General features: G+C 49.2%; 1 protein-coding gene across 1 annotated transcript; it reads left to right on the forward strand.

Annotated features, from left to right (window-relative positions):
• The first annotated feature begins 10,294 nt into the window (after nucleotides 1–10,294).
• neff1 (neuronal intermediate filament family member 1) lies at nucleotides 10,295–16,126 on the forward strand. The gene is made up of 4 exons (XM_018762371.2): nucleotides 10,295–11,162; nucleotides 13,149–13,466; nucleotides 13,736–13,860; nucleotides 14,139–16,126. Exons 1-4 carry the CDS (start codon nucleotides 10,404–10,406, stop codon nucleotides 14,503–14,505), a joined length of 1,569 nt encoding a protein of 522 aa, XP_018617887.2. The 5' UTR covers nucleotides 10,295–10,403; the 3' UTR covers nucleotides 14,506–16,126.
• Nucleotides 16,127–24,015: the final 7,889 nt, after the last annotated feature.

Raw genomic sequence — 24,015 nt, forward strand, 5'->3', positions numbered from 1 at the left:
AAATGGAGGGAGCCGAGCTGGTTGTGGAGGTGCGGAGCTGGACTCTCCTGTCTGTTCACCTTACTACGGTTGAGCCGTCCACCTCCTCCACATACACAGGCAGCTGGAGAGGTGGGAGCCTGCGGTGCCGTGGTCCAATCCCAGCAGCCAACTGCGGACCTGTTAACTGTCACAGGTTAGAAACACCATGACTCGGTGTGGACAGGAGGTGTGTTTTCACGCTGTTAAGAGTGAACAGTAAACTGTGGTGAAGGCAGGCGCCTGGAGCAGGCGAGACGAGCAACAGGGTATCTGAATGCAGTGGCAGACGGAGCAGCTCTTCCTTTCTTCCCTGCTGGAGCACGAGGGCCAACGGTGGCTCCAGCCTGCATGACGAGTGGCCTCTGTTTAAAAACCCGCAAAGGTAACCAAAAAAGCTTAAGGAGAGAAATAGTAGCGCGCTTAACTGAGTCTGTCTGTGCAGTGCTGCTGGAGATAGGAAGCGTAGCGCTGGAATCGGAGAGGAATCGTTTGGTGAGGTCCCGTTTCGTGGTTTGCACTGCAGCCCAGCATGTTTGGGCCGGTTTGCTGGGCACCGGTATAATGGTACTGTGAGTCGTTGTCGGTTTGTCTCGTCGCTGTCCTCAGAAAGGGGGGTGGGTGGGCAGTGAGGTTAAAACTGTGTTTAAACAGCCATTTCTATAGATATTCTTTTTGTCTTGCTTTTCGTTGTTATGGGGGGAAAAAGGTGCAGAAAAAAACAGTCCACTTTGTATGATCTCATCTGCTAAGCATTAGTGTCTCGTGTCAACGGTCCATTTTCCCTCCTGTTTACCGTGTTTGTGTCTTCCACCCCACCCCACCCCATCTCAGCCCGTCCCCTTGTTGTTTAAACATGGCCGCCTCCCCACTCACGACTCAAGAGGGAGAGAGGGCCAGACATGGTGCTGCTGGGGCCTCTCTTTCCATCTTTCGCCCCATGTCCCTCTCACCCTTCTCCATGGAACACTTTGTATCGACTTCGGTGCTTCAGCATCTGCCCGGAAGCAGGTGTGGATTATTTAAGAACAAAACTGCGGTTTTAAAAACCAGAGCTGCACATTCTCTCGACGCGATCCATTTACATAACCTTGGATCACACTCTTTGGTTTTTATATGTTTAGTTTATTTATGTATCTACAAAATGGCTAAAGCCTTAAAACAGACAAAAGTATGACAATTATATGAGAAGCCATGTAATGGGTATATACAGTTCGAGTGTAGTATATACCCATTGCATAGTGTACACAGACACACAAATATTACAGTGGTCATTCCTTTTCTCATTGTGTCTCTAGGTGTGTACCTCTCCTGCACACACACAAGTCGGGACGGACTCTGTGCCTCTTACAGGCTTAACAAGGGTTTATGTCTGTTAAACAAACAAGCAAACAAACCAACAAACAAAAAGGTGGACATTTTGTGCACTTATTTTTAGAATTGGGGAATTTGGACAATGTTGACTTTAAATGAAATGTTAAAAATGAGGGGAAAAAAAAAACCTGTGAAAACGTGAAGCAGTTTATTTATATTTGCCAGTAACATGAATAGAATAAAGAAATAAAAAGTTGTTTACCTACATGTTGCTTTGTCTTAACTTTGTTGCAGGATGGCAAAAAGTTTGTATAATCCAGAAGTGAAACGGGTTCTACACGTCTTCACGGTCACAATAAGCGCTATAGTTAAACAAGAGGTCATCGATGCATTTAAGACAGTACAGGGTCATGGAGGTATGGGAAGGTTATGACCTGCAACTGTTTAATGAAGGGCACAGGTCATCAGGTTGCTGGTTTGACATCATGATACTGCTTTTCCTCTGACTGGCACAAATCTACATGGAAAAATAAAGTTCAGATGGCAATTATGCATACCAGATGGAGGAATATAAACAGCTCTGCGGCACAGGAATGCGTACGGCACAAATGTGTTTTTGCAACAATTGTAACCCCTTCATAAAAGACCACTTTGAGGCCACAATCTGCAACCAAAATCCCCAGTCGTTACCAGATAAACCAGATGAAAAGAAGATGAGAGCAGAAGGCCAGAGATGGGTGGCGATTGGGCTGGGAAGGGAATAATTTTGACACCGGTCAATTCATGACTGCCTTTGCACGGAGAGGATGGAAGAGTGGTGGATTCACGATGGCCGAGGGAGTGTCGCGGATTATCTGTCTTTTTTTTTTGTGGCTTCCGTTTTGAGAAATTGTGCCACTCTCCTCCCTCACCCACCTGCCCCCCTTTCAAAGATCACAGGCTGCTCAGGGTTTCCTAAAGTAAATTAAATGGAAACCAGCCAGCATGTCTCATACACAGAAGCAGTGCATACATTACTGAAAGGGGGCTGCTTATTTATGCGCTTACTCATTTTATACACTATTGTAGTAATTCAAAGTGAACCTGATGGCACACATTGAGGCAAATCAGGTGGTAGCGTAACGGTTAGAGCTACTTCCTTTTGGATCCAAAGGTTGCTAGTTGGATTCCCACCTCTGGCTGTAGTACCCTTGACTAAGGTACTTGCCCTAAAATTGTTCCAGTAAAATCACGCAGCTGTACAAATTGTAAATAATTGTAAGTCGCTTTGGAGAAAAACATCACACGCAGTCTGAAACCGCTTGTCCCGAGCGGGGTCGCGGTGAACCGGAGCCTAGCCCGGCAACATACGGTGCAAGGCTGAAGGGGGAGGTGGACACACCCAGGACGGGGAAAAAAGCATCATCAGATAAACATAAATCTGATCACAAACTGAATTAATAGAATCCAATGTTCTGGAGGAAAAGTGATAAAGGGGTCATAAAGCAAGATCCGTCAAGTAACCCCGTGCGCGTTTTTGCAAAACATCCGTCTGCGTTCGGGTTTGTTTACTTCACAGAACCCTTCGCGTTTCTGCACGACGGCTGCACATGGCTGCTATGGTGTGTTCAGTCTCTTCGGTTTGAACCGTGTTACGGAGGATTGCTAGATGCCCAGTAAAATAATACTATCCTTTTACCATTAGTTGCAATGGACAGCTTGTTGAATTTGATGTAGTGTTGCAGGACAGCAACACCCATTTTGGACCGAAACCGGGTCGTTTATCTTCAGGGATGCTGTTATACATCCCGGGTCCCTTGTTTAAAACGGTGATCCATCAAGGGTGACAGTTAAGTACTGACAACAGTTGCACTGTCATGCGGCAGGTGCTACCAATTTAGCTGCGTTCGTATGAATGGGCAGGATGTCCATGCCCAGGGTCACGGTCCTGGTGACCTCGTTTTCCCCTTACTTGTCAGATTAGTCCAATCCAGTGGCTTATCCCAGCTATGCGCACCCAGCCGGCTGTGACCTTCGCCGCGGACAACTGCTGTGACGCCACACACGCTCACCTTCACAAAGGTACTGTGGGCCCGCACCCTAAATACACCCAAGTACACAATCCTGAACTTGCTAACATGCACCAAATATGCACATGCACACAGGTCGGTGAAATAGGGATGATAAAACGGGGTCTTTAACCAGACATTGTTGAAAGTTGAAAAATGGTGAAGAGGGTTAAATATTGTGTAAAAGCAAGTTAAAATTAAAAGACGTCAATGAAACATCAAACGTTCAGCCCCGTTGAGCTGACTGCCAAGTACTTGAACTCCGCAGCTCGTGCAAAAGGAGCAGCTGACTTTCACAGGCTCAGGCTCATGCAAGGAATAGTGTTCCTGCGCTCATCCAGGTGGGGTGGCTGACTGGAGGGGGGGGCGATAGGAGGCGGATAGGGTACGGCACCATGATCGTAACAGAGTAACATCGGCCTCGAAAAAGGGCCCGTGATTCATTTGAACATTGACGGCACGCCCATATCGCTCCCTCATTTGTCGCAGCTGGTCCGTAATTTTTAAAGAAGACAAATGCGTCCGCACCGTGAGGGCGAATCCCTGCGACCGTCTCCATACCTCCACGCCTACAAAACAGGAGACCTAGGGGAAAGGATGACAAATGGCACAATTCGGGATTAACGATGGCTGAAATGGGCATTGGCTGTAACCGTGGAGATCATCTCCAGAATGAATTGCGGGAAGCGAGGGAAGACCTCGGAAGAAGACGTCCGCGGGCCGTTGGGGCGGACGAGGTTACAAGTATGTGTCGAGAACAATCGGTAACAGCCAGAAAGGTAAGAAAAGGCAGTGCAAACCCTTCGTTATTAATAAAGCAATGGTTCATCTCCACAAGCAGCTACTGCATATGCTTAACAGCAATTTGTACAAGGGTGTCTGCTAGATATGTTTGTTCAAATTTATTCATTTAGCCAACACTTTTTCTCCAAAGCAACTCATAACATCAAGATACTTACAATTATTTACCCATTTATGCAACTGGGTAATTTTTACTGGAGCAACTTAGGATAGATACCTTGCTCAAGGCTATTATAGCCACAGGTGGGGATCGAACCTGCGACCCTTCTATCGAAAGGCAGCAGCACTAACCACTACGCTACTAACTGCCCCTTTCTATTTCAGTATTTACAGTATAGCACACTGAAGTTAAAGCTCGTACCAAGTTTCCATTTCGTTCCGCTGGTCCTGGAAGTGAAACAGAAAGCTCTGACGCATTACTGCTCTTAAGGTACGTGACCCCACACCCTCCCGACTTTCATTACATTTTATTGCGTTACAGTCACATGCTCTGAAAATTAAGGCTGACCCGGCTTTTTCTTTGAACGGGAGGTTAAAATAGATACCTGAAGCACCAGGTACGTTCCTACAGGGTGCGTTTGCATGAAAGCATGACGTGAATTCCAGAAGACTTGCATGTTCAGTCTGTCCCGTAAGCAATAAGGAAGCCTGGATGAGTGCGGTTGTCCCTATCTCTGCTCTCGTTCCGGATTTCTGTGGCACTACACACACACACATTTTCAGAACTGCTTGTCCCATATGGGGTCACAGGGAACCGGAGCCAACCCAGTAACACAGGGCATAAAGCCAGAGAGGACACCCCCAGGAGGGGACGCCAGTCCATCGCAAGGCACCCCAAGCAGGACTCGAACCCCAGACCCACCAGAGAGGAGGAGGACCCGGTCCAACCCACTGCGCCACCATGCCCCCCATGCTATCTATACATTACGCCGAATAAAGAGAAAACTGCCAGTGACCCCTGTGATGTAATGATGTATTAAAATGTAAAAATCAGAATAAGACAGAGGCAGAAAAGCGAATATGCAAAAAATAGGCCCAAGTGCAGACAAATAATATTCTAAGGCGAAAATTCACGTTAGAGTTCCTTAATATCTAAATTTAGCAAAGTTCCGAACATTTTCTTCATCGAGTTATTTTCTGAAATTTCTTCCCCGGGGAGTAAAAATGACTCGTTTCCACGCGCCACCATAAATTGACAGAAAAATGCATCCAAAAAGAACCAGCGGTGCTGTTCGTACGGGTAATTATGTGGAGCTGTGCAGTACTGATTTTATGAAGCTCATGTTTTATTTCTTATAGTTATACCCTGGACATTTACAGGAACTACAGAGCAAATAAAGAGGTATGTGTCTATTAGTATTTCATTGTATGGATAATAAACTGAAAATGCCCGGATTCTGACAAACACTTGCGTGACGATTTCGTCCCGCTGTCGTCGATAGTTTTGCTGTGCTCTCAGTCGCAAGCGAGACACATTTCCAGCACTTTTTAATACGTTCTCCCGAAATTGTCCTCCATCACACCCCTATGCCACCTGACGTGCAGGAGGAACATGGCACTCTCTTGTATATTTTAAATATAACACAACACACCGAATAGAAGGCTGTGCAAGTAATGTATTTTATTCTTATTCATTGTGAAGTACGCTACATTTTAATATTGCTTCCACTTAATAAAAGATAATAAAAGTCCTACAACAGACTGGCATCCTGTGCCTCTGTCTCACACCCAGTGTTTCCAGGTTACCAGAACACTGAAATCAGAATTAGATACGCAGTTTATCACAATAGATAAATAAAAGATTTACAATGAATTTTTAATCAATTATAGCTTTTTCTGATCTTTTCAAAGGACGTTGAACTATCTGTAAATAAATGGAGGGATCTGTACGATAGAGCTTTGATTGATTGTGATACAACGGATTTGTGAACAGTCTGAGTTACCAACATGGTACCTTTCCCAGGTCAGTCCAAGAATTTCCATTGTATAACATGATACAAAACAGTGACCATGTAATTTTTTCCTTATGTACATACTGTATGTTTGCAGTGCTTAATGGTCTTTTCAATATTACATAGATGCACGCCAGCGCTAGGCAACAAAAAATAAAATCACTCAGAACATCTTAAGACATTAATGATTTTGCACGGCCCTCTAGTGTCTGAATTGAAATGACATCATTATTGCAGCATCCCCTGGCGTAAGATTCAAATTTAAACGTCTTCTGCATTTCTTTCAGATTCCTTGAATCTTTTCATTATATTGTGCGCTGTAGAGAGTGAAATGCCCAAAATCTGGATAATTTGCTGATGCAAATCAGTTGACAATTCAGTGAGCTTTGACCCATCCGTATGCCTGAAGGACTAGGCCTTTTTGGAGGCTCCTTATATACTGCAGCACTACTGCCTCACCTGTTTCACATCACTTTGTTATTTTAACTTGTCACACCGTTATTAGACCTAAACTACCCCGTCCCAACTTTTTTGGAACGTGTTGCAGGCATCAATTTCAGAATAAACATATATTTTCAAAAAACAATGCAGCTGATTAGGTAAAGCATGAAATACCTTGTTTTTGTACTGATTTTGTTTGAAAACAAGTCTAAGTAAGTATACAAATCAATCCTTTTTGTTTTATTAGCATTTTCCATACTGTCCTAACTTTTTTGGAATTGGGGTTGTATATATACATATAATGGGGGGTGCAGCGGTGAAGCGGTTTTGGCCAGGGCTTGCTTTCCGGTGGGTCTGGGGTTCAAGTCCCGCTGGGGGGTGCCTTGCGACGGACTGGTGTCCCATCCTGGGTGTGTCCCCTCCCCCTTCAGCCTTACATCCTGTGTTGCTCGGTTAGGCTCCAGCTCACTGCGACCCCTACTTGGGACAAGTGGTTTCAGACAATGTGTGTGTATATACATATATACAGGGGGTGCGGCGGCACAGCAATGCAGTGGTTTTGGCCTGTGCCTGCTCTCCGGTGGGTCTGGGGTTCAAGTCCTGCTTGGGGTGCCTTGTGATAGACTGGGGTGTGTCCTGTGTGTCCTCTGTGCCCTCTGTTGGCAGGTGGGGCTCCAGCTTGCTGCAACCCTGCTCAGGACAAGTGGTTTTCAGTCAATGTGTGTGTGTGTGTGTGTGTGTGTGTGTGTGTGTGTATATATATATATATGCAGTATATACACATACAAGCTGCATACCTAAATTTGACAAACATTTGTTGTTACCAAAACCTGATGAGCATTCACCATTTCAGGTTCCTCATATATGAAAAGTACTGCACTTGGCCTTTTGTTTATTTATAAATTGATTTATCGAATACACAGACATTAGTACATAAATCCATTTTGGGTGGCGCAACGGGTTTGGCCGGGTCCTGCTCTCTGGTGGGTCTGGGGTTCGAGTCCTGCTTGGGGTGCCTTGTGATGGACTGATGTCCCGTCCTGGGTGTGTGTGTCCCCCCCCAGCCTTATGCCCTGTGTTACCGGGTTAGGCTCCGGTTCTCCGCGACCCCACAAACGGTTTCAGTGTGTGTGTGTGTGTGTACATATATTTTCTTTAGTTTTGTAGACCAAAAAGTGTCTAAATTGCAGACTTTGTCTCCCTCTTGTGGACGACTGGCGCACTGAACGCACATGCCACCCGAAAAAGACAAACACATGAGCTCATTCAGCGCTGAGGTTTTCAAAGACTGATTTTGAACTGCAGACACTTTTGGTGGTAGTGGTAGTGTGTGTGTGTGTGGGGGGGGGGTGTTCATCTTTACCATGAAAACTTATTCCGAGAACTGATTTATTACGTGTTACATTTTAACGTGACTATTATAATATATGAGATTACTTCCATATATACGGGCTATACTGTACATTTAAAGGGATTACTCTTACTGTCACGCCCACGACCGTGCCCCACCTGCCCACCCACCCGGGAGGAATCGACGTGACAGGGACGTATAAAAGCAGCCCTACCACCGCTCTCAGGTTGCGGAATCTCCCAGAGACAACAGTCCCTTCTATACTCGCCCGGAGCCGTCAATCCTTCGCCTGGCAGTGTCTCCTGCTTCTTTTTCCTTATCCCACGACTTGACTACTTCGGTTCCGATCCTGCCCCCCTCCCACCTCGACCACGACTTCGGATTTGCCCGCTGAACGACGTTTGCCCATCGCCGGTCCCTCACCACCACTCTTCTCTAAATCTCTAAATAATAAATCCAATCCAATCCCATAAATAAGCACCGCCGCAACTGGGTCCTACCTCCTAACCTCCCGTCTTGTGGTCCTCAGTGTTACATCACTTACACGTGTCTTCGACAATTTTTCTAACATTTCTGTTCTATTAGTTAGACGTAAATTATTGCCACAGATCATTTGCGTACGATTTGAATGTGTCCTATTCTTCTATTTAAAAAAAAAATATTCTCCAACTTTCATGGAGTTGCTTCACATGTAGGCCGCTTTCAACAGTATAATCATACACAGATTATGTAACTGGTTATTCTTGATTGCGGATAAATCATAAACGTGACAGACGTCCCTCACAACTAATAAAAGTTATCCAGGCGTTTTTGTGAGGCTCCTTTTTTTGACGGAGAAAAACACTGGAGAATAAATCAGTGTTTCTCTTGCAGCCACGGTATTTTTCGTAACCATAACGCGCTGATTTTTTTTTTTTTTTTTCTTTCTTTCTTTTTTTGCCATCGTGGGTAAGACACGTGCCCCAGGGGGACAAAGAGTCCAGTCACGTCCCGTTCAGCTGTCATTGGGCTGCCGATGGGAGGACGCGCTGCCCTTCAGCAGGGAGCGATCAATGTGCCGCCTGGAGACCAGCGCTCGCTCGCACATCTCTGAAGCTGCTCTTCGTCTGTGCCAAACGTCGCAATAGTGCTGAATCACGGGCTCGCCCCACGCGCACGGCGCTCGCACTTGAAATGTTCTTTGGGTCTCCTTTCCTGCTCACCCGCGTGTTTCTCGAAGAGCAGATGATCCCCATTCTCGATTCTGCGCCGCTCGCGTGTGCGCCTCTATAGCGGGACGATGTACAGCGCGGACGGACTTTCCCCCCCAATTAAATAGTAATATAGCCGAACACGCACGTGGGCCGACAAGAGGATGAAAAGCGCGCAGAGCCGCTCAGCCTGTTTTGCATCGGGGGCCTTAGATTCCGTATTGTCTGGTCAACTTTAAACAATGGCTAAGAATAAAGTGAGAAAATACGGAAAGGAAGCTGCAGATCGTCTAACAGTCGCCATCGGTGCCACATTCCCAAAAATCTTTACCGCGACGAGCTCCAAAACACAGTGACATCGGATACACTGCGTGTGGGCTTGACATTGTGGCCGAGATCCGATCGGGCCTCGACCCTCATTCCGTATTCCGATACTGCGGAGTCTGGGCGTGTGAGACACTGACCGCATTAGGGCAGAGAAGCGCATCGAGGCACCGCGACGGCGGCTCCTTCACCTGCATTTTTTTTTTTTACTCGCCTGTTTTCTCACAAGTGTTTCAGTTGCAGCCGTGCAGCTGGAGTCCATGGAGCGATTAAAACTACAGAAATAACGTGAACGCGTCGTATTGAGAATAAGTGACATTTCAAGACAAGCAGTAATCACAGTAATCGCAGTAATCGAGTCCTCGCTGCAGCATCATTATGGCCCCTTTCGGCGCGACGCACCGCCACTCCTATAACTCTTACTTATGTGGTGTTTGATCTTCTTTAGAAAATGTTACACTAAACAAGCGAGGCCACCAGGTGACAGCCAACAGCACCACCAGTCTCTGCGATGTCGCGATCCTATGAGGCGTATGTCCCCCCCCACTCCCGCGCGCGGCATTTTTTTTCTTTACCCCTCAGGCGTGCCGTGAAAGTTTACAAGTTCCGGGAAGAAAAGAGCGCTCCTTGCCACTTCTAACTTAGTTCTCCGTAGCAACACTTGCGCTTGAGCAGGGAGGGACGGGTCAATGAAGCTGCACTCCCGGGAGAGTCCGGCTCCCCGCGCGCGAGCCGCTTTTCGCACGCGCCTGCAGGTTTCCCCGTCCCTGCTGCTGTCACTGCGTCAGATGACGGCGGAGCTCGCGGTGTTTATAAAGGGCGCGCGACGCCGGGCGCCACTCGCATCGCTCACTCCGTCTCTCTGCCCTGCACTCTCTCTCTCTCTCTCTCTCTCTGTCTCTCGCTCCTTCCCACGCACACTTCCACACACACTTGCGCGGCCAGTGAAGAGGAGCGCTTCCACATGAGTTACCTGAGCGAAATGTACTCCGGCAGCTCCTACCGGAGGGTGTTCGGCGACGCGCCGCGGATGTCGGGGCGCGTGTCCGTGGGCGGCAGCCCGTCCCGCGCGTCGGCCACGTACCGCAGCAGCAGCGCGAGCGCGCAGCACCGCGCCTTCGGCTCCCCGTCGCCCCTGTTCTCCTCCGCAGGGTACCGCAGCAAGCTGGGCGCCGCCCGCGGCACCTTCTCCCCCCTGCCCGACTCCATCGACCTGTCGCAGTCCACGGCCATCACGAACGAGCTCAAGATCATCCGCACCAACGAGAAGGAGCAGCTGCAGGGCCTCAACGACCGCTTCGTCACCTTCATCGAGAAGGTGCACCAGCTGGAGCAGCAGAACAAGGTGCTCGAGGCGGAGGTGACCCTCCTGCGGCAGCGCAGCGCGGAGCCCTCGCGCCTGCACGACCTGTACGAGCAGGAGATCCGCGAGCTGCGCGCGCGCGTCGAGGAGCTCACCCACGAGAAGAGCCAGATGCACCTCGACTGCGTGCAGATGAGCGAGGCGCTGGAGCGCGTGAAGGAGAAGCTCGAGGAGGAGACGAAGCTCAGGGAGGAGGCGGAGGGCACCCTCAAGGGCTACCGCAAGGACGTGGACGACGCCACCCTCTCGCGCCTGGAGCTCGAGAAGAAAGTGGAGTCCCTGCTGGACGAGATCGCCTTCCTCAGGAAAGTTCACGAGGAGGAGCTGCAGGAGCTGCAGGCGTCCTTGCAAGCCTCGCAGGTGCGGGAAACCGACCGTCCATCACCACTCATCCTCATCGGCAGAGCCACCACCATAACGGTGCGGTGGCTGTGGCGCGGATGAGCTGTCACGCTAACGCGCGCGCGGGCGCGCGCATGTGAAGCTGCCGGGCTGCCAACATGTGGGCTGCCTGCTTTGTCTTGGTGCCCACGATCACGCGTGACCTCCAGACTAGAGGAAGGTGACGGTGATTCCTAAGTCTGCTGTCACGCTGTTCACGCCAGGGCCGCAACAACTTCTCAACAACTACCGGTTTCGGGCGGCCGCAAGTATTAGCGAGGAGAATTAACGGGGTTGCGCACAAATACGGGGGAGGGGGGGGTAGGGGGTCACAGACCACATTATGATGACAAAGAAAAAGTCCTCGCAGGGGCTCCAACAGGGTGGCAGTTTCAGAGGGCGGGGGGGGGGGGGGGGGGGGGGGAAGGGGTCCTGCGGCACCACCGAACCCCCCATAATTAACGCTCCGCAGAAGTTGCTGTCCGCTCGCGACTGGTTACACAGCAACACCGTTCATCGCCCCTGGAAGTTTTCTTAGCGCATGAAAAAAGGAAGAAAATCAGAACAGCCCCGTACGTCCCGAGACGCGGGAGATGTTGAAACACGCGAGAGCTGCTGTATTTGCGGGCATTGCGGTAAACGGAGCGCGCGGTCACTGACCCACCCACCAGGGGGGGGCGCATGGTAACTTTCCGCAGTGCCCCCCCCCCCCGCCCACGACTTCATTCCCTTCGCAGAATGTATTTTTTTTTATGCATATTAATGGCGTGCGCGGGTTTTGGCTCTTAGTTACAGTTCGGGAGGCTCGACGATGAGCTTCGCGGTCTCAAGGAGGCGCGCACACGCGTCGGTGGCAGTTAGTCCTGGTGGGGTAATAAAGCAGGGGGGTGGGGGTGGGAGTGGGGGTGATAAAGCTCTCCGCGGCGCCGCAGACGGATGGTAGCGCAGTATTCTAGGTGTGGCTCGGTGGCGTGGGGGGTGGGGTGTGGGGGGTGCGGGCCACGGCGCGCGCCCTGTCCTCCAGCCCTCTGCATTACCCGCTGTGACACTGCAGCACCTTTCACTGCATCGCGTTTCTGTTAGTAATAACACCTTTCCTTTCATAAATAATGTCTTTTTAATGGACCTTAACATTGTTTCCTTAAGACTTCAACCTGAATTCACACTGAATTTCTCTGAACAAAATCTTTCACATTTACTCGTTTGGCTACTTACACTGATTTACTCATTTATATAGCTGGGTAATTTTTAAGGAGCAATTTAGGATAAGTACCTTGCTACTACTGCTGGAGGTGGGAGTTGAACCTATAACCTTTGGATCCAAAGGCTGCCACATCCAGCTCTTTATAATTATATATTTATTTAATTAGTGAAAGGCAAACTTTCTTTCCTTTTGTGACGTGATTGTCAGTTTGTAAGTGCAGTAGCAAAACACTGAACTTAAATTACGTTGAAACTGTGTGTGACCAGCCTGCTAGGAATAAGCCGTACAGTGTAACTGATAATCAATACAGAAGGACAGGGGTTTGCTTGGTAAATTTTCCGCATATTAATGGCAGTCAGCACCATCAGCACAATCCATCTTGTGGCGCAAGATGCTGACTCAGTTGCCCATTTATCGCCCCCATCAATTCTTTATAGTTTCACGTCAATACAGATGGAGACGGGGCACCTCTGCCTGCCAGGTAGATGAGGAACACATGAATCTGCAGTGTGAAAAATATAGTGTAGCAGGTCATTAGAAATATTTTTTCATTTGTAATTTTGCTATAATTCAAAATTGTTATGTTTGGTAACTTTGTAAGGGAGTTTATTATCATACAGCACAAAGCTGTACGTTTGTTTTTAAAACGTGTATTTGTACCGGGTTTAAACTATGAGCATTTCCCCCTCTGCATACGGTGAATGTCGGACCTTCACGTGAGACTCCCTTTGCCCTTCAACCTTTCTCGGCCTCCTCTGCAGGTGTCCGTGGAGATGGATGTGAGCAAACCCGACCTGGCGGTGGCGCTGAAGGAGATCCGGGCCCAGTACGAGACCCTGTCCGCCAGGAACCAGCAGCAGGCAGAGGAGTGGTACCGCTCCAAGTTCGCCAGCGTGACGGAGGCTGCGGCGCGCAACTCGGACGCCGTCAAACAGACCAAGGAGGAGCTGAGCGAGTACCGGAGGCAGGTGCAGGCCCGCACCCTGGAAATCGAGGCCCTAAGGGGCCACAACGAGGCCCTGGAGAGGCAGCTGGCTGAAATGGAGGATCGCCACGGCAGAGAGATTGGAGAGCTGCAGGTCTGTATGCCGGGGGGGGTTACAGCAGGGGAGCGAGAGGACGAAACAGAGGGCAAAAGAGGATTTTGGCACAGCCCTGACTCTTGCTGTTAAATTGTACAATGTGCATCTGAGCTGATCGAGAGACGCAATGCTTAAAACAAACTCTATGCTTACGTTTTAAAATTTGGGTCTTAAACTGAGCAAAAGACTAACCTTATTGCAATTTGTACCACGAGAAGCTGTCTGTGGTGCTGAATGCGATACGTGCCGGTGTTTCCGTCCAAAAGGACACCGTCCAGCAGCTGGAGTCTGCTCTGCGCAGCACAAAGGGGGAGATGTCCCGCCACCTGCGTGAGTACCAGGACCTCCTCAATGTCAAGATGGCCCTGGACATCGAGATTGCCGCCTACAGGTTTGTGACGCAGCTCGCATCAGAGACTGGAGAGCAAAGGAACGATAGAGAAGGGACAAAAAATGTTTAAGATGGCCTCACACAGCAGGGTCTTACCATGTACCATGCTGTCGGGATGCAGTACGTTTACTGATGCTCTGTACTGTGCGTGATTGCTGGGCAACAGTGCGCGTAACCGCAAAGTCTGGAAGAACGCATGGAATATGTACATGTACGTTCACAGACATCTCTGCTGCTTCCTCCCTCTTTCTCTGCCCTCTCTCCTCTGCTTTTTGCAGGAAGTTGCTGGAGGGTGAAGAGTGTCGCATGAGCACGGTGGGCGGAGCTATGATCCAGTCCGGCTACCCCGGCTTCTCCTATTCCGCTACTCGCTCCTACACCCTGAGCACCGGTGCTGCCTACAGGAAGACCAGCGCAAAGCCGGAGGAGGCTGAGGAGGAAGAGGAGGAAGCCGAGGAGGAAGAGGAGAAGGAAGAAGAGGCAGAGGGAGAGGAGGAGGAAGGCGCAGAGGAGGAAGAAGAGGGAGAAGAAGGTGAGGAGCAAGAGGAAGGAGAGGAGGAAGAAGAGGAGGAACAGGAGGAAGAGAAGGTGGAAGAGAAAGACAAGAAGAAGGATGCTGCTGCTACCAAGGGCAGCAAGAGCTAAACTGCTGAGAAGTTAAACGGCCAAACGAAGAGCTCGCTTTGTTTCTCTCCCCACTGACACACTGAGTTTCTCATTCACATTCCATTCGTCCTCTCTCTTCTGTCCATCCCCGTCTCACTCACACAGACACTCGTGCACAAACACACACACTCACACACGGACAAACAAGCACGTTCCAGGAGTCTTGCACTTGAAAGCTCCTAGCACCTCTGTACTTCTGGACATAGGGACACATGACTCACACAAGGCCATATGAGATAGACACCGTAAAGTTCACGAAACAAATCGACAGCCAATGATCCGAACACAGTAGTAACGGCACAGAAGTTTTACAGGTTTGCAAGGTGTCTTACGAATGTATGCTAGTGAAAAAGTGCACAGAACTCAGGAAGGATGTCTTCTGGGGTTAGACTGGTATAATAATGGTGCTGCACATTACAGAGCACAGAGCTGAGCCATAGAATTCTGTCACAAGACGATTAAAAGATGACGGATGAAGAATTCTCGTTCTTATCCCAAAACATCCTGTCCTTCGTGGAGTTTTTGCTTACGGCGATGTCTGGATCGGAATTATGCGAACAAGACTGAACTGTTTGTTGAGAGCTCCCGGTTACAGTTCAGGAACTGATGTGGTGCATAACAGAGGCACTTTACCAGTTCCACTTCGAAGGTGCTACTTAACGTTGTCAAATGAGGTTGAGAAGTAAATAAAACACTCAAAGGAATTTAGCCAGTGTGGTAAATGCTCGTTCTGAAGGTCAATTACTATTGTATACATACACATTAAGTAAAGGATGACAAGGCTGCTAATATAGGACACAAATACATGCACTTCCCATTCATCATTTCACAGGATGAAGATGCAGGGTGTTCCGCTCATCTCTTACTTTGTCTTTAGCTATTTCTCTACACAAGCATGATGAACAGGACGGCATTCTTAAAGATGCGTATCGTTCCATCCATCTTTCACTCTCGCTCTTACCGCATTGGTCACAGCAGCACGGCAAGCAAGGCAAAGCTGAATTAAACTGTTTTATTAAGAACTAAAGGAGCGCTCTTCTGGAGTAGTGGCAGGACATGAAGCAGCACCTGCCCAGAAGAAAAAAAATGTCAAAGAATGTAGAAATTCAATTAAGATTACTGCTATTTATTGTATTGTACCTTTTTGTTTTAAAACAAAAATTACTCCTTCTTGATTGATTCACTTATCACGTATGTTATCTCATACCGTCATGTAGCTGCTAACCCAGTTTTGCCAACTTTGGCTTTCTGTACCTGACAAGATGGTTGCTATGGTGAGGTGTTATCTGGAGAGCAATCCTGAGAGAAGTACGGGGAGCACGGTATTGGGTGCTACCCTTCCAGACCTGACACTTCAAGCAGACAGCTGAGAGCTTGGTTTCCTCCTACCTTGGGGTGTTGGATTGATATGCATGTTTTGCTCTGTGGGCAGCCCTTCTCCTGAGATTTGCTTACTGAAACAGTGCTCAGAATGGTGCAGATGTGCTGAACGGGGCCACTTATACCCTCCTTCCATGCTGCCATGCCAACTAAAGTGGCAAAAAGCACCCTGGCCTTACAAACAAATGGTGCACTGTACTGTGGATGAGGTCAAGAAAAAGAAGAAACACAAGGAGAAAACAATGCTTTGAAATGAAAGAGAGGTGTCAAAGTTTTATGGAGCCAAGAACTGACTTATACAGCAAAGCACATGTCACAATAGCTATATTTCCTTATTGATGTATTTTCCTCTGGCCAGCTTACCAAAGGATCGTATATTCAATTGCTCTGTCCTATGGGACTTTTTTTTGCAGTGAGCGAGAGCACAGCCTTAAGCTTGATAGCACAGGATGTGGATACTGAGGAGGATAACTGATGACAAGCAGGGTTGGCCTCTGCCGAGTGCTCTTTGTAGATATACAAGCAGAGTTTCTTCGGTGTTCCATGATGGGTGAATCAATCGACAAGCAGTGTATGCATGGCCTGATTCTTGGAGCTTGAGAGCCTGAAGGAATGGGATGGAACTGCTTGTTGAGCATAATGATGTGTTTGCCTTAACCATGAACAGAAACAATAAAATGGTCTTCACTTACTTTGTCATGTGTTGAGAAGTGGTGTAGGATTGCCAACACTTTACTGGCCTTACTGGTCAACTACTGTGACTGTATGTGCTGCAACTCATGCAGTGGTGTTCCTCCCAAAGCCAAATAAAGCCATTTATTAACCAAATGCTTGCTGCACTGCCAGTGTTTGTTCACTGTGTTACTACATTTATTTAGCGGATACTTTTCTCCAAAGCAACTTCCAATGAACTCTATGTAGTGTTATCAGCCCACACACCTTATTTACCAAAGTGACTTACACTGCTAGATACACTACTTACAATGGGTCACTCATCCACACATCAGTGGAACACACTCTCTCTGTCACCCACATGCTACGGGTGAACCCGAACAGCATGTCTTTGGACTGTGGGAGGAAACCAGAGCACCCGGCAGAAACAGGGTGAACATGCAAACTCCACACAGACTGAACAGGATCGAACCCATATCCTCTCGCACCATCCAGGTACCGGGAGACAGCAGTGCTACTTGCTATGCCACCCTAAATTTATGATTTCCAGTGCAGTGTTATACTTTCTATTCACTGTATCAGTAAGTGAGAGTTAATTCACACACACACACACACACACACACACACACACACACACACACTTTCAGAACCGCTTGTCCCAGACAGGGTCACGGGGAACCAGAGCCTACCGGCAACACAGGGCGCAAGGCCAGAGGGGGAGGGGACACACCCAGGATGGGACACCAGTCCGCCGCAAGGCACCCCAAGCGGGACTTGAACCCCAGACCCACCGGAGAGCAGCACTGTGGTCCAACCCACTGCGCCACCGCACCCACCACCAGAGTTAATTCAGTACAGCCCATTTATATAAGCAACGGTTACAAAGCACTTTCTGGTATATTTTTCAGGGTGAACCATAAAACACACAGAGCCTAGCAATCTTGAGGTAAACTAAAAATTTGTCCCTATCCCTGATGCCTTACAAGAAAAGCAACTGAGTAGGATTCCTGTAAGTATACAAAAAACATTTGTACAGTATATCACATACTATCCATCCATCCATTTTCTTGCCTGCTTGTCCTTCTAGGGTCGTGGTGGCAATAGGGAGAGCAGAGAAGCCCAGACGTCCCTGTCCCTCACAACTTCCTCCAACTCAACCCGGGGATCCCCAGCTGGTCCCAGGCCAACTGTGAGATATAATCCCTCCAGCAGGACCTGGGCCGACCTCAGGGCCTCGTCCCAGTTGGCCGTGCCCGGTATACCTCCAAAGGGAGGCACCCAGGGGGCATGCTTACTAGATGCATGAACCACCTCAACTGGCTCCTCTCAATGTGGAGGAGTAGCAGCTCTACTCTGAGCTCCTCCCGGATGTCCGAACTCCTCACCCTGTCACGGAGAGTGAGTCCCAGCACCCTGCGGAGAAAACTCATTTCGGCCGCTTGTATCTTCGATCTTATTCTTTTGGTCATCACCCAGAGTTGATGACCATAGGTGAGGATAGGGACGTAGATCGACCGGTAAATGGAGAGCTTTGCCTTATGGCTCAGCTCCCCCTTCACCACTACAGTCCGGTACAGCGACCGCATTACTGCTGCCGCTGCTCCCAGTCTGTGGCCGATCTCACGCTCCCTTCATCCCTCACTTGTGAGCAAGACCCCACTATACTTTAACTCCTCCACCTGGGGCAAAAACTCTCCCCTTCCTTGGAGGGGCATACCATCCTTTTCCGATCCTCATCCCCACTGCTTCACGCTCGGCTGCAAACTGCTCCAGTGCGTGCTGGAGGCAGCCATGTGACGGTGCCAAAAGGACAACATCATCTGCAAAAAGCAGAGACATCACCTTCCGACTCCCACACAGAATGCCCTCCTGACCTCGACTGCGCCTTTTTTTTTTTTTTTTTTTTTTTTTTTACTCCAAGATGGCGGCACGGTCAGACGCAGCGGCTGCTCCGGGTCCTAAAAACGGTGTTTTAATGTCAGTTAGTCTTGTCCCCTCATCCTCAAAACCAGAGGAAATACAACAGAAACATCAGAAAGCTACACTGCAATATGTCTACGATCGCCAGCGTCTTCTGGAAATCGGCAATGCAGGTAACCATCATCCATCACCAACGACTACTGAGAAGCTAAGAGGCCTTTGTTTACTGCGGAAGCCAGACCCCGAGACCGCGGACTCGCCTAAGGCTGCTACCCGCACAAGGAGGTGCCGCAAGCGGTGTGAGAGGGGACGCAAACACGGCAAGCGCGGAGGCATACGAGCTAGGCTAAAGGCTAACCCCACAAGACCAGCTCTTCCAACAATCTTGCTGTCAAATGTACGCTCACTAGAAAATAAACTGGACCTAATTCGACTCTGCCGGACTACACAGCGTGAGACAAGAGAGTGCTGCGTGTTTGTTCTTACCGAAACGTGGCTAAACAACAACATCCCAGACTCCGCCATTCAGCTGCACGGGCTAACATGCTACCGAGCGGACAGATACACAGCACTGTCTGGTAAGACTCGCGGTGGCGGCTTGTGTGTATATATTAACAAGGAATGGTGCAACAATGCTGTGTTAGTGTCAAAACACTGCTCGTCGCTGGTGGAGTTTATAATTGTCAAGTGCCGACCCTTCTGTCTGCCGAGGGAGTTCACAGCCATTGTCATCGTTGCTGTGTACATACCCCCTTGTGCAAACGCTAAGGACGCGCTTCGCGAACTGTACAGCGCTATCAGCGAGCAACAGACAAATAACCCTGACGGCTTTTTCATAATATCCGGTGACTTTAATCACGCAAACTTAAAGACAGTCTTGCCAAAGCTCTACCAACACGTGAACTTTGCAACAAGAGAAAACAACACATTGGACTTGGTTTATACAACAGTAAAAAATGCGTACAAAGCTGCACCCCGCCCCCATTTCGGGTACTCAAACCACATCTCTGTTATGCTAATTCCAGCATACAAACCACTTCTCAAACTTGCCAAACCAGTCCAAAAGCAGATCACAGTATGGCCAGACGATGCTACCTCAGCACTACAGGACTGCTTCCAGGACACAGACTGGAACATGTTTAAAGAGGCAGCCACCTACCATGACCACACAGACCTGCAAGAATACACTGAAACAGTGACTGCTTACATCAAAAAGTGCATTGATGATGAGTCACCAAGACCATCACCACACGTGCCAACCAGAAGCCATGGATGACAGCAGAGGTCCGTGGGCTGCTAAAGACCCGTGATGACGCATTCAGATCGGGAGACAAAGCAGTCCTCAAAACAGCAAGAGCTAACCTGTCCCGTGGCATCAAGAAAGCAAAACGGTTATATGCACTAAAAATCAATAATCACTTCAGTGACAGCAAGGACACACGGAGTCTGTGGCAAGCTATTCAGACCATCACAGACTACAAGCCCCTGCCACAGGCCTGTGATGACGACACATCCCTCTCAGATGCACTTAATGAGTTCCATGCACGGTTTGAAATGCAGAATGACAAGTCTGCACACAAACTACCCACACCTCCCAATGACCAGGTGCTCTATCTGTCTCCAGTCGATGTAAGGAAGACCCTATCTAGAGTTAACCCACGCAAGGCTGCAGGTCCTGACAACATACCAGGCTGAGTACTGAGGTACTGTGCTGAACAGCTGACAGATGTCAGACATCTTTAACATCTCATTAAGCCAAGCAGTTGTCCCCACATGTCTCAAGTCCACCACCATCATCCCAGTACCAAAGAAGTCACCTGTGTCCTGCCTGAATGACTATCGTCCCATAGTACTGACCCCAATCATGATGAAGTGCTTTGAGAGATTAGTCATGCACCATATCAAATCCAATCTCCCCAACACACTTGACCCGCTCCAGTTTGCATACCGTCCAAACCGCTCTACGGACGATGCCATCTCCTCCACTCTCCACCTGGCTCTTACCCATTTGGAAAACAAAGACTCTGTTAGATTGCTGTTCATCGACTTCAGCTCAGCATTCAACACAATAATCCCACAACAGCTCATCAGCAAACTAAACCTGCTGGGCCTAAATGCCTCCCTCTGTAATTGGATGCTGGACTTTCTAACCGGAAGACCTCAGTCAGTCCGTGTCGGCCACAACACCTCCAGCACTACCACACTGAGCACAGGTGCCCCACAAGGCTGTGTGCTCAGCCCGCTGCTCTTTACGCTGCTGACCCACGACTGCACTGCCAAGTTCAGCTCCAACCACATCATCAAGTTTGCTGATGACACAACGGTGGTAGGTCTCATCAGCAACAATGATAAAACACCCTACAGAGAGGAAGTGGCACAACTAGTTGAATGGTGTGGTGCAAACAACCTGTCCCTCAACGTGAGTAAGACAAAGGAGGTTGTGATGGACTTCAGGAAGAACTCTGTTGACCACCCCCCACTGACCATCGACAGCTCGACTGTGGAGAGAGTCAGCAGCACTAAATTCCTGGGGGTACACATTACAGAAGACCTCACCTGGACCACCAACACTACATCACTCTCCAAGAAGGCGCAACAGCGGCTCCACTTCCTGCGCCAACTTAAAAGAGCAAGTCTCCCTCCTCCCATCCTCACCACATTCTATAGGGGAACAACTGAGAGTGTGCTAACCAGCTGCATCACTGTCTGGTACGGGAACTGTAGTGCAGCAGACCGCAAGACCCTACAGCGGACAGTGAACACAGCTGCAAAGATCATCGGTGCCCCTCTCCCCTCCATTCTGGACATTTTCCTTGCACGATGCTCCAGTAAAGCCACCAATATCGTGAAAGACCCCACTCATCCCTCTCACAGTCTCTTCCAGCTCTTGCCATCAGGAAGACGGTATCGGAGCATCAGAGTCCGCTCTGCCAGACTGCTCAACAGCTTTTTCCCCCAGGCTGTGAAAGCCCTCAATTGCAATCACCTTGCCACCCTCTGAAACCTCATCCACAACCTTAGCTCCTGAACCAAGAACCACTCTCCACCCCAACCCACCACACCACACGCACCACATGTAAACTGTTGGAAACCTCCTGTGGAAACACACTCTTTTCCTTTCCATATGCAAACCAACTGTAGAAACACACTTTTTTCTCTATATGCACCAGACACTTTCTTATAAAACCCCCAATGTTACAAGGACTTAATAAGATAACACAAATGTTTATTTGTGAATGCACTACAAATCATATTGCACTATTCCTTCTTAAATACCTCTATTGCACAATATCATGTACAGTTATTATGAAAGTACTTGTATAGTTAACTGTTTATAGTATATGTATATTTGCACTAATTTCAGATTACCGACTTAGTAAATTAGTTATGTAGGTCTAAAAGCTGTCCTTATGTCTAGTGTTGTATGTTTATATTTATGCTTATTTACACAGCACCGTGGTCCTGCGAGACACGACATTTCGTCCCACTGTATGTCCACACATGTAGTGGAATGACAATAAAGCTCAACTTACTTACTTACTTACTTATATCCTGTCCATGAAAACCACAAACAGGAGTGGAGACAAGGCACAACCTTGGCGGAGTCCAATACCCACCCTTCCTGGATCGGGGCCTTGGCGTGGCGGAAGGGCTTGAGTGATCTAGGGATCTCCAGAGCTATGTCATCGGGAGCATTAAGCTCCTGGTAGGGTCTCCCAAGGCGAACAAGTCTGGAGTGAAGATCCAGACTAACACGATCCAAAAACCTCCATGAAAAATGGAAACAGAACAACGTTTACCCTGCCTGGAATAGGGTCACCGGGACCTACCCCTGGAGCCAGGCCTCGGGGTAGTGTTCCTAGGCGAGCGCCTGGCGGCCGGGCAGCCCACGTAGCCCGGCCGGGCTCAGCCCGAAAAGGCATTGTGGGGGGGCCATGTGGGCCCACCACCTGCAAGGTCCAGCATGGGGGGTCCGGTGCTATGTGTACCTGACAGCAGGAGAGGGCGGGGTAGCGCATGGTGTCACGGCCCCTCGCAACGAAAACTGGCTCTTGGTATGTGGAATGTCACCTCACTTGGGGGGAAGGAGCCGGAACGGGTGCGGGAGGCTGAGAAATACCAACTAGATATAGTTGGGCTCACCTCCACTCACAGTGTTGGCTCTGGAACCAAACTCCTCGATAGGGGGTGGTCTCTCTCCTACTCAGGAGTTGCATGAGGTGAGAGGCGCCGGGCAGGTGTGGGGATACTGACAAGTCCCCGGCTGGCTGCCATACAGTTAGAGTTTGCCCCGGTGGACAAGAGGGTCGCCTCAATGCGACTTAGGGTTGCAGAGAGGAAAACTTTGACTGTTGTGTGTGCTTATGCACCAAACAGCAGTTCAGAGTATTCGGCCTTCTTGGAGAAGGTGGGAGGGGTTCTGGACAGGGCCCCACCTACAGACTCCATTGTCCTGCTGGGGGACTTCAACGCTCACGTTGGCAATGATTGGGAAATCTGGCGGGGGGTGATTGGGAAGAATGGCCTGCCCGATCTGAACCCGAATGGTGAAATGATATTGGACTTCTGTGCTAGTCATGGTTTGTCCATAACAAACACCATGTTCGAACACAAGGCTGCTCATAAGTGTACTGGTACCAGAGCTCCTTGGGCCAAAGGTCAATGATCGACTTTGTAGTCGTTTCTTCTGACTTGAGGCCACATGTTTTGGACACTCGGGTGAAGAGAGGTGCTGAGCTGTCAACTGATCACCATCTGGCGGTGAGTTGGATCAGATGGTGGGGAAAACTGATGGACAGTCCTGGTAGGCCCAGATGTTTAATGAGGATGTGCTAGAACGACTGTCAGAGGACCTTGTTCGGAATGATTTTAACTCACACCTCCGGGAGAGCTTCTCCCATGTCCCAGAGGAGGTAGGGGACATGGAGTCTGAATGGACCCTGTTCAAAACCTCCACTGTGGAAGCAGCCAGGCACAGCTGTGGCCACAAGCTTGTTGGTGCCAGCCAGGGCGGCAACCTGAGAACCCGCTGGTGGACACCGGTGGTGAGGGAAGCCGTCAAGCTGAAGAAAGAGGCCTTTAGGGCCTGGTTGGCTCTGGGGACTCCTGACTCAGCAGACAGGTACCGGCAGGCAAAAAAGGCAGCAGCGGCTGCGGTTGCAGAAGCAAAATCCCGGGCATGGGAGGAGTTTGGAGAGGCCATGGAAAACGACTATTGGTCGGCTTCAAAGAGGTTCTGGAGAACCATCCGGCAGCTCAGAAGGGGTCGGAGGAGTTTCGCTCAGGCTGTGTTTAGCAGGAGTGGAGAAACTCTGACCTCTGATGAGGACATTGTCGGGAGGTGGAAGGAGCACTTTGAAGAACTCTTAAACCCGAGTGATATGCCTCCCTTACAGGAGGCAGGGCCAGAGGCTTTCGGGCTGTCAGAGTCCATTTCCCTGGTGGAAGTCACTGAGGTAGTTGGTAAGCTCCACAGCGGCAAAGCACCAGGGGTGGATGAGATCTGCCCGGAAATGC

This window comes from Scleropages formosus, chromosome 12, assembly GCF_900964775.1.
Source record: "Scleropages formosus chromosome 12, fSclFor1.1, whole genome shotgun sequence".
Taxonomy (NCBI): domain Eukaryota; kingdom Metazoa; phylum Chordata; class Actinopteri; order Osteoglossiformes; family Osteoglossidae; genus Scleropages; species Scleropages formosus.

What these genes read in the sequence shown, in the direction of transcription:
- neff1 (XM_018762371.2), top strand. Translation starts at nt 10,404, where the DNA reads ATGAGTTACCTGAGCGAAATGTACTCCGGCAGCTCCTACCGGAGGGTG. An exon ending in GAGAGATTGGAGAGCTGCAG is followed by an intron (nt 13,467 to 13,735) that starts GTCTGTATGCCG and finishes TCCGTCCAAAAG; the next exon opens with GACACCGTCCAGCAGCTGGA. An exon ending in ATCGAGATTGCCGCCTACAG is followed by an intron (nt 13,861 to 14,138) that starts GTTTGTGACGCA and finishes TGCTTTTTGCAG; the next exon opens with GAAGTTGCTGGAGGGTGAAG.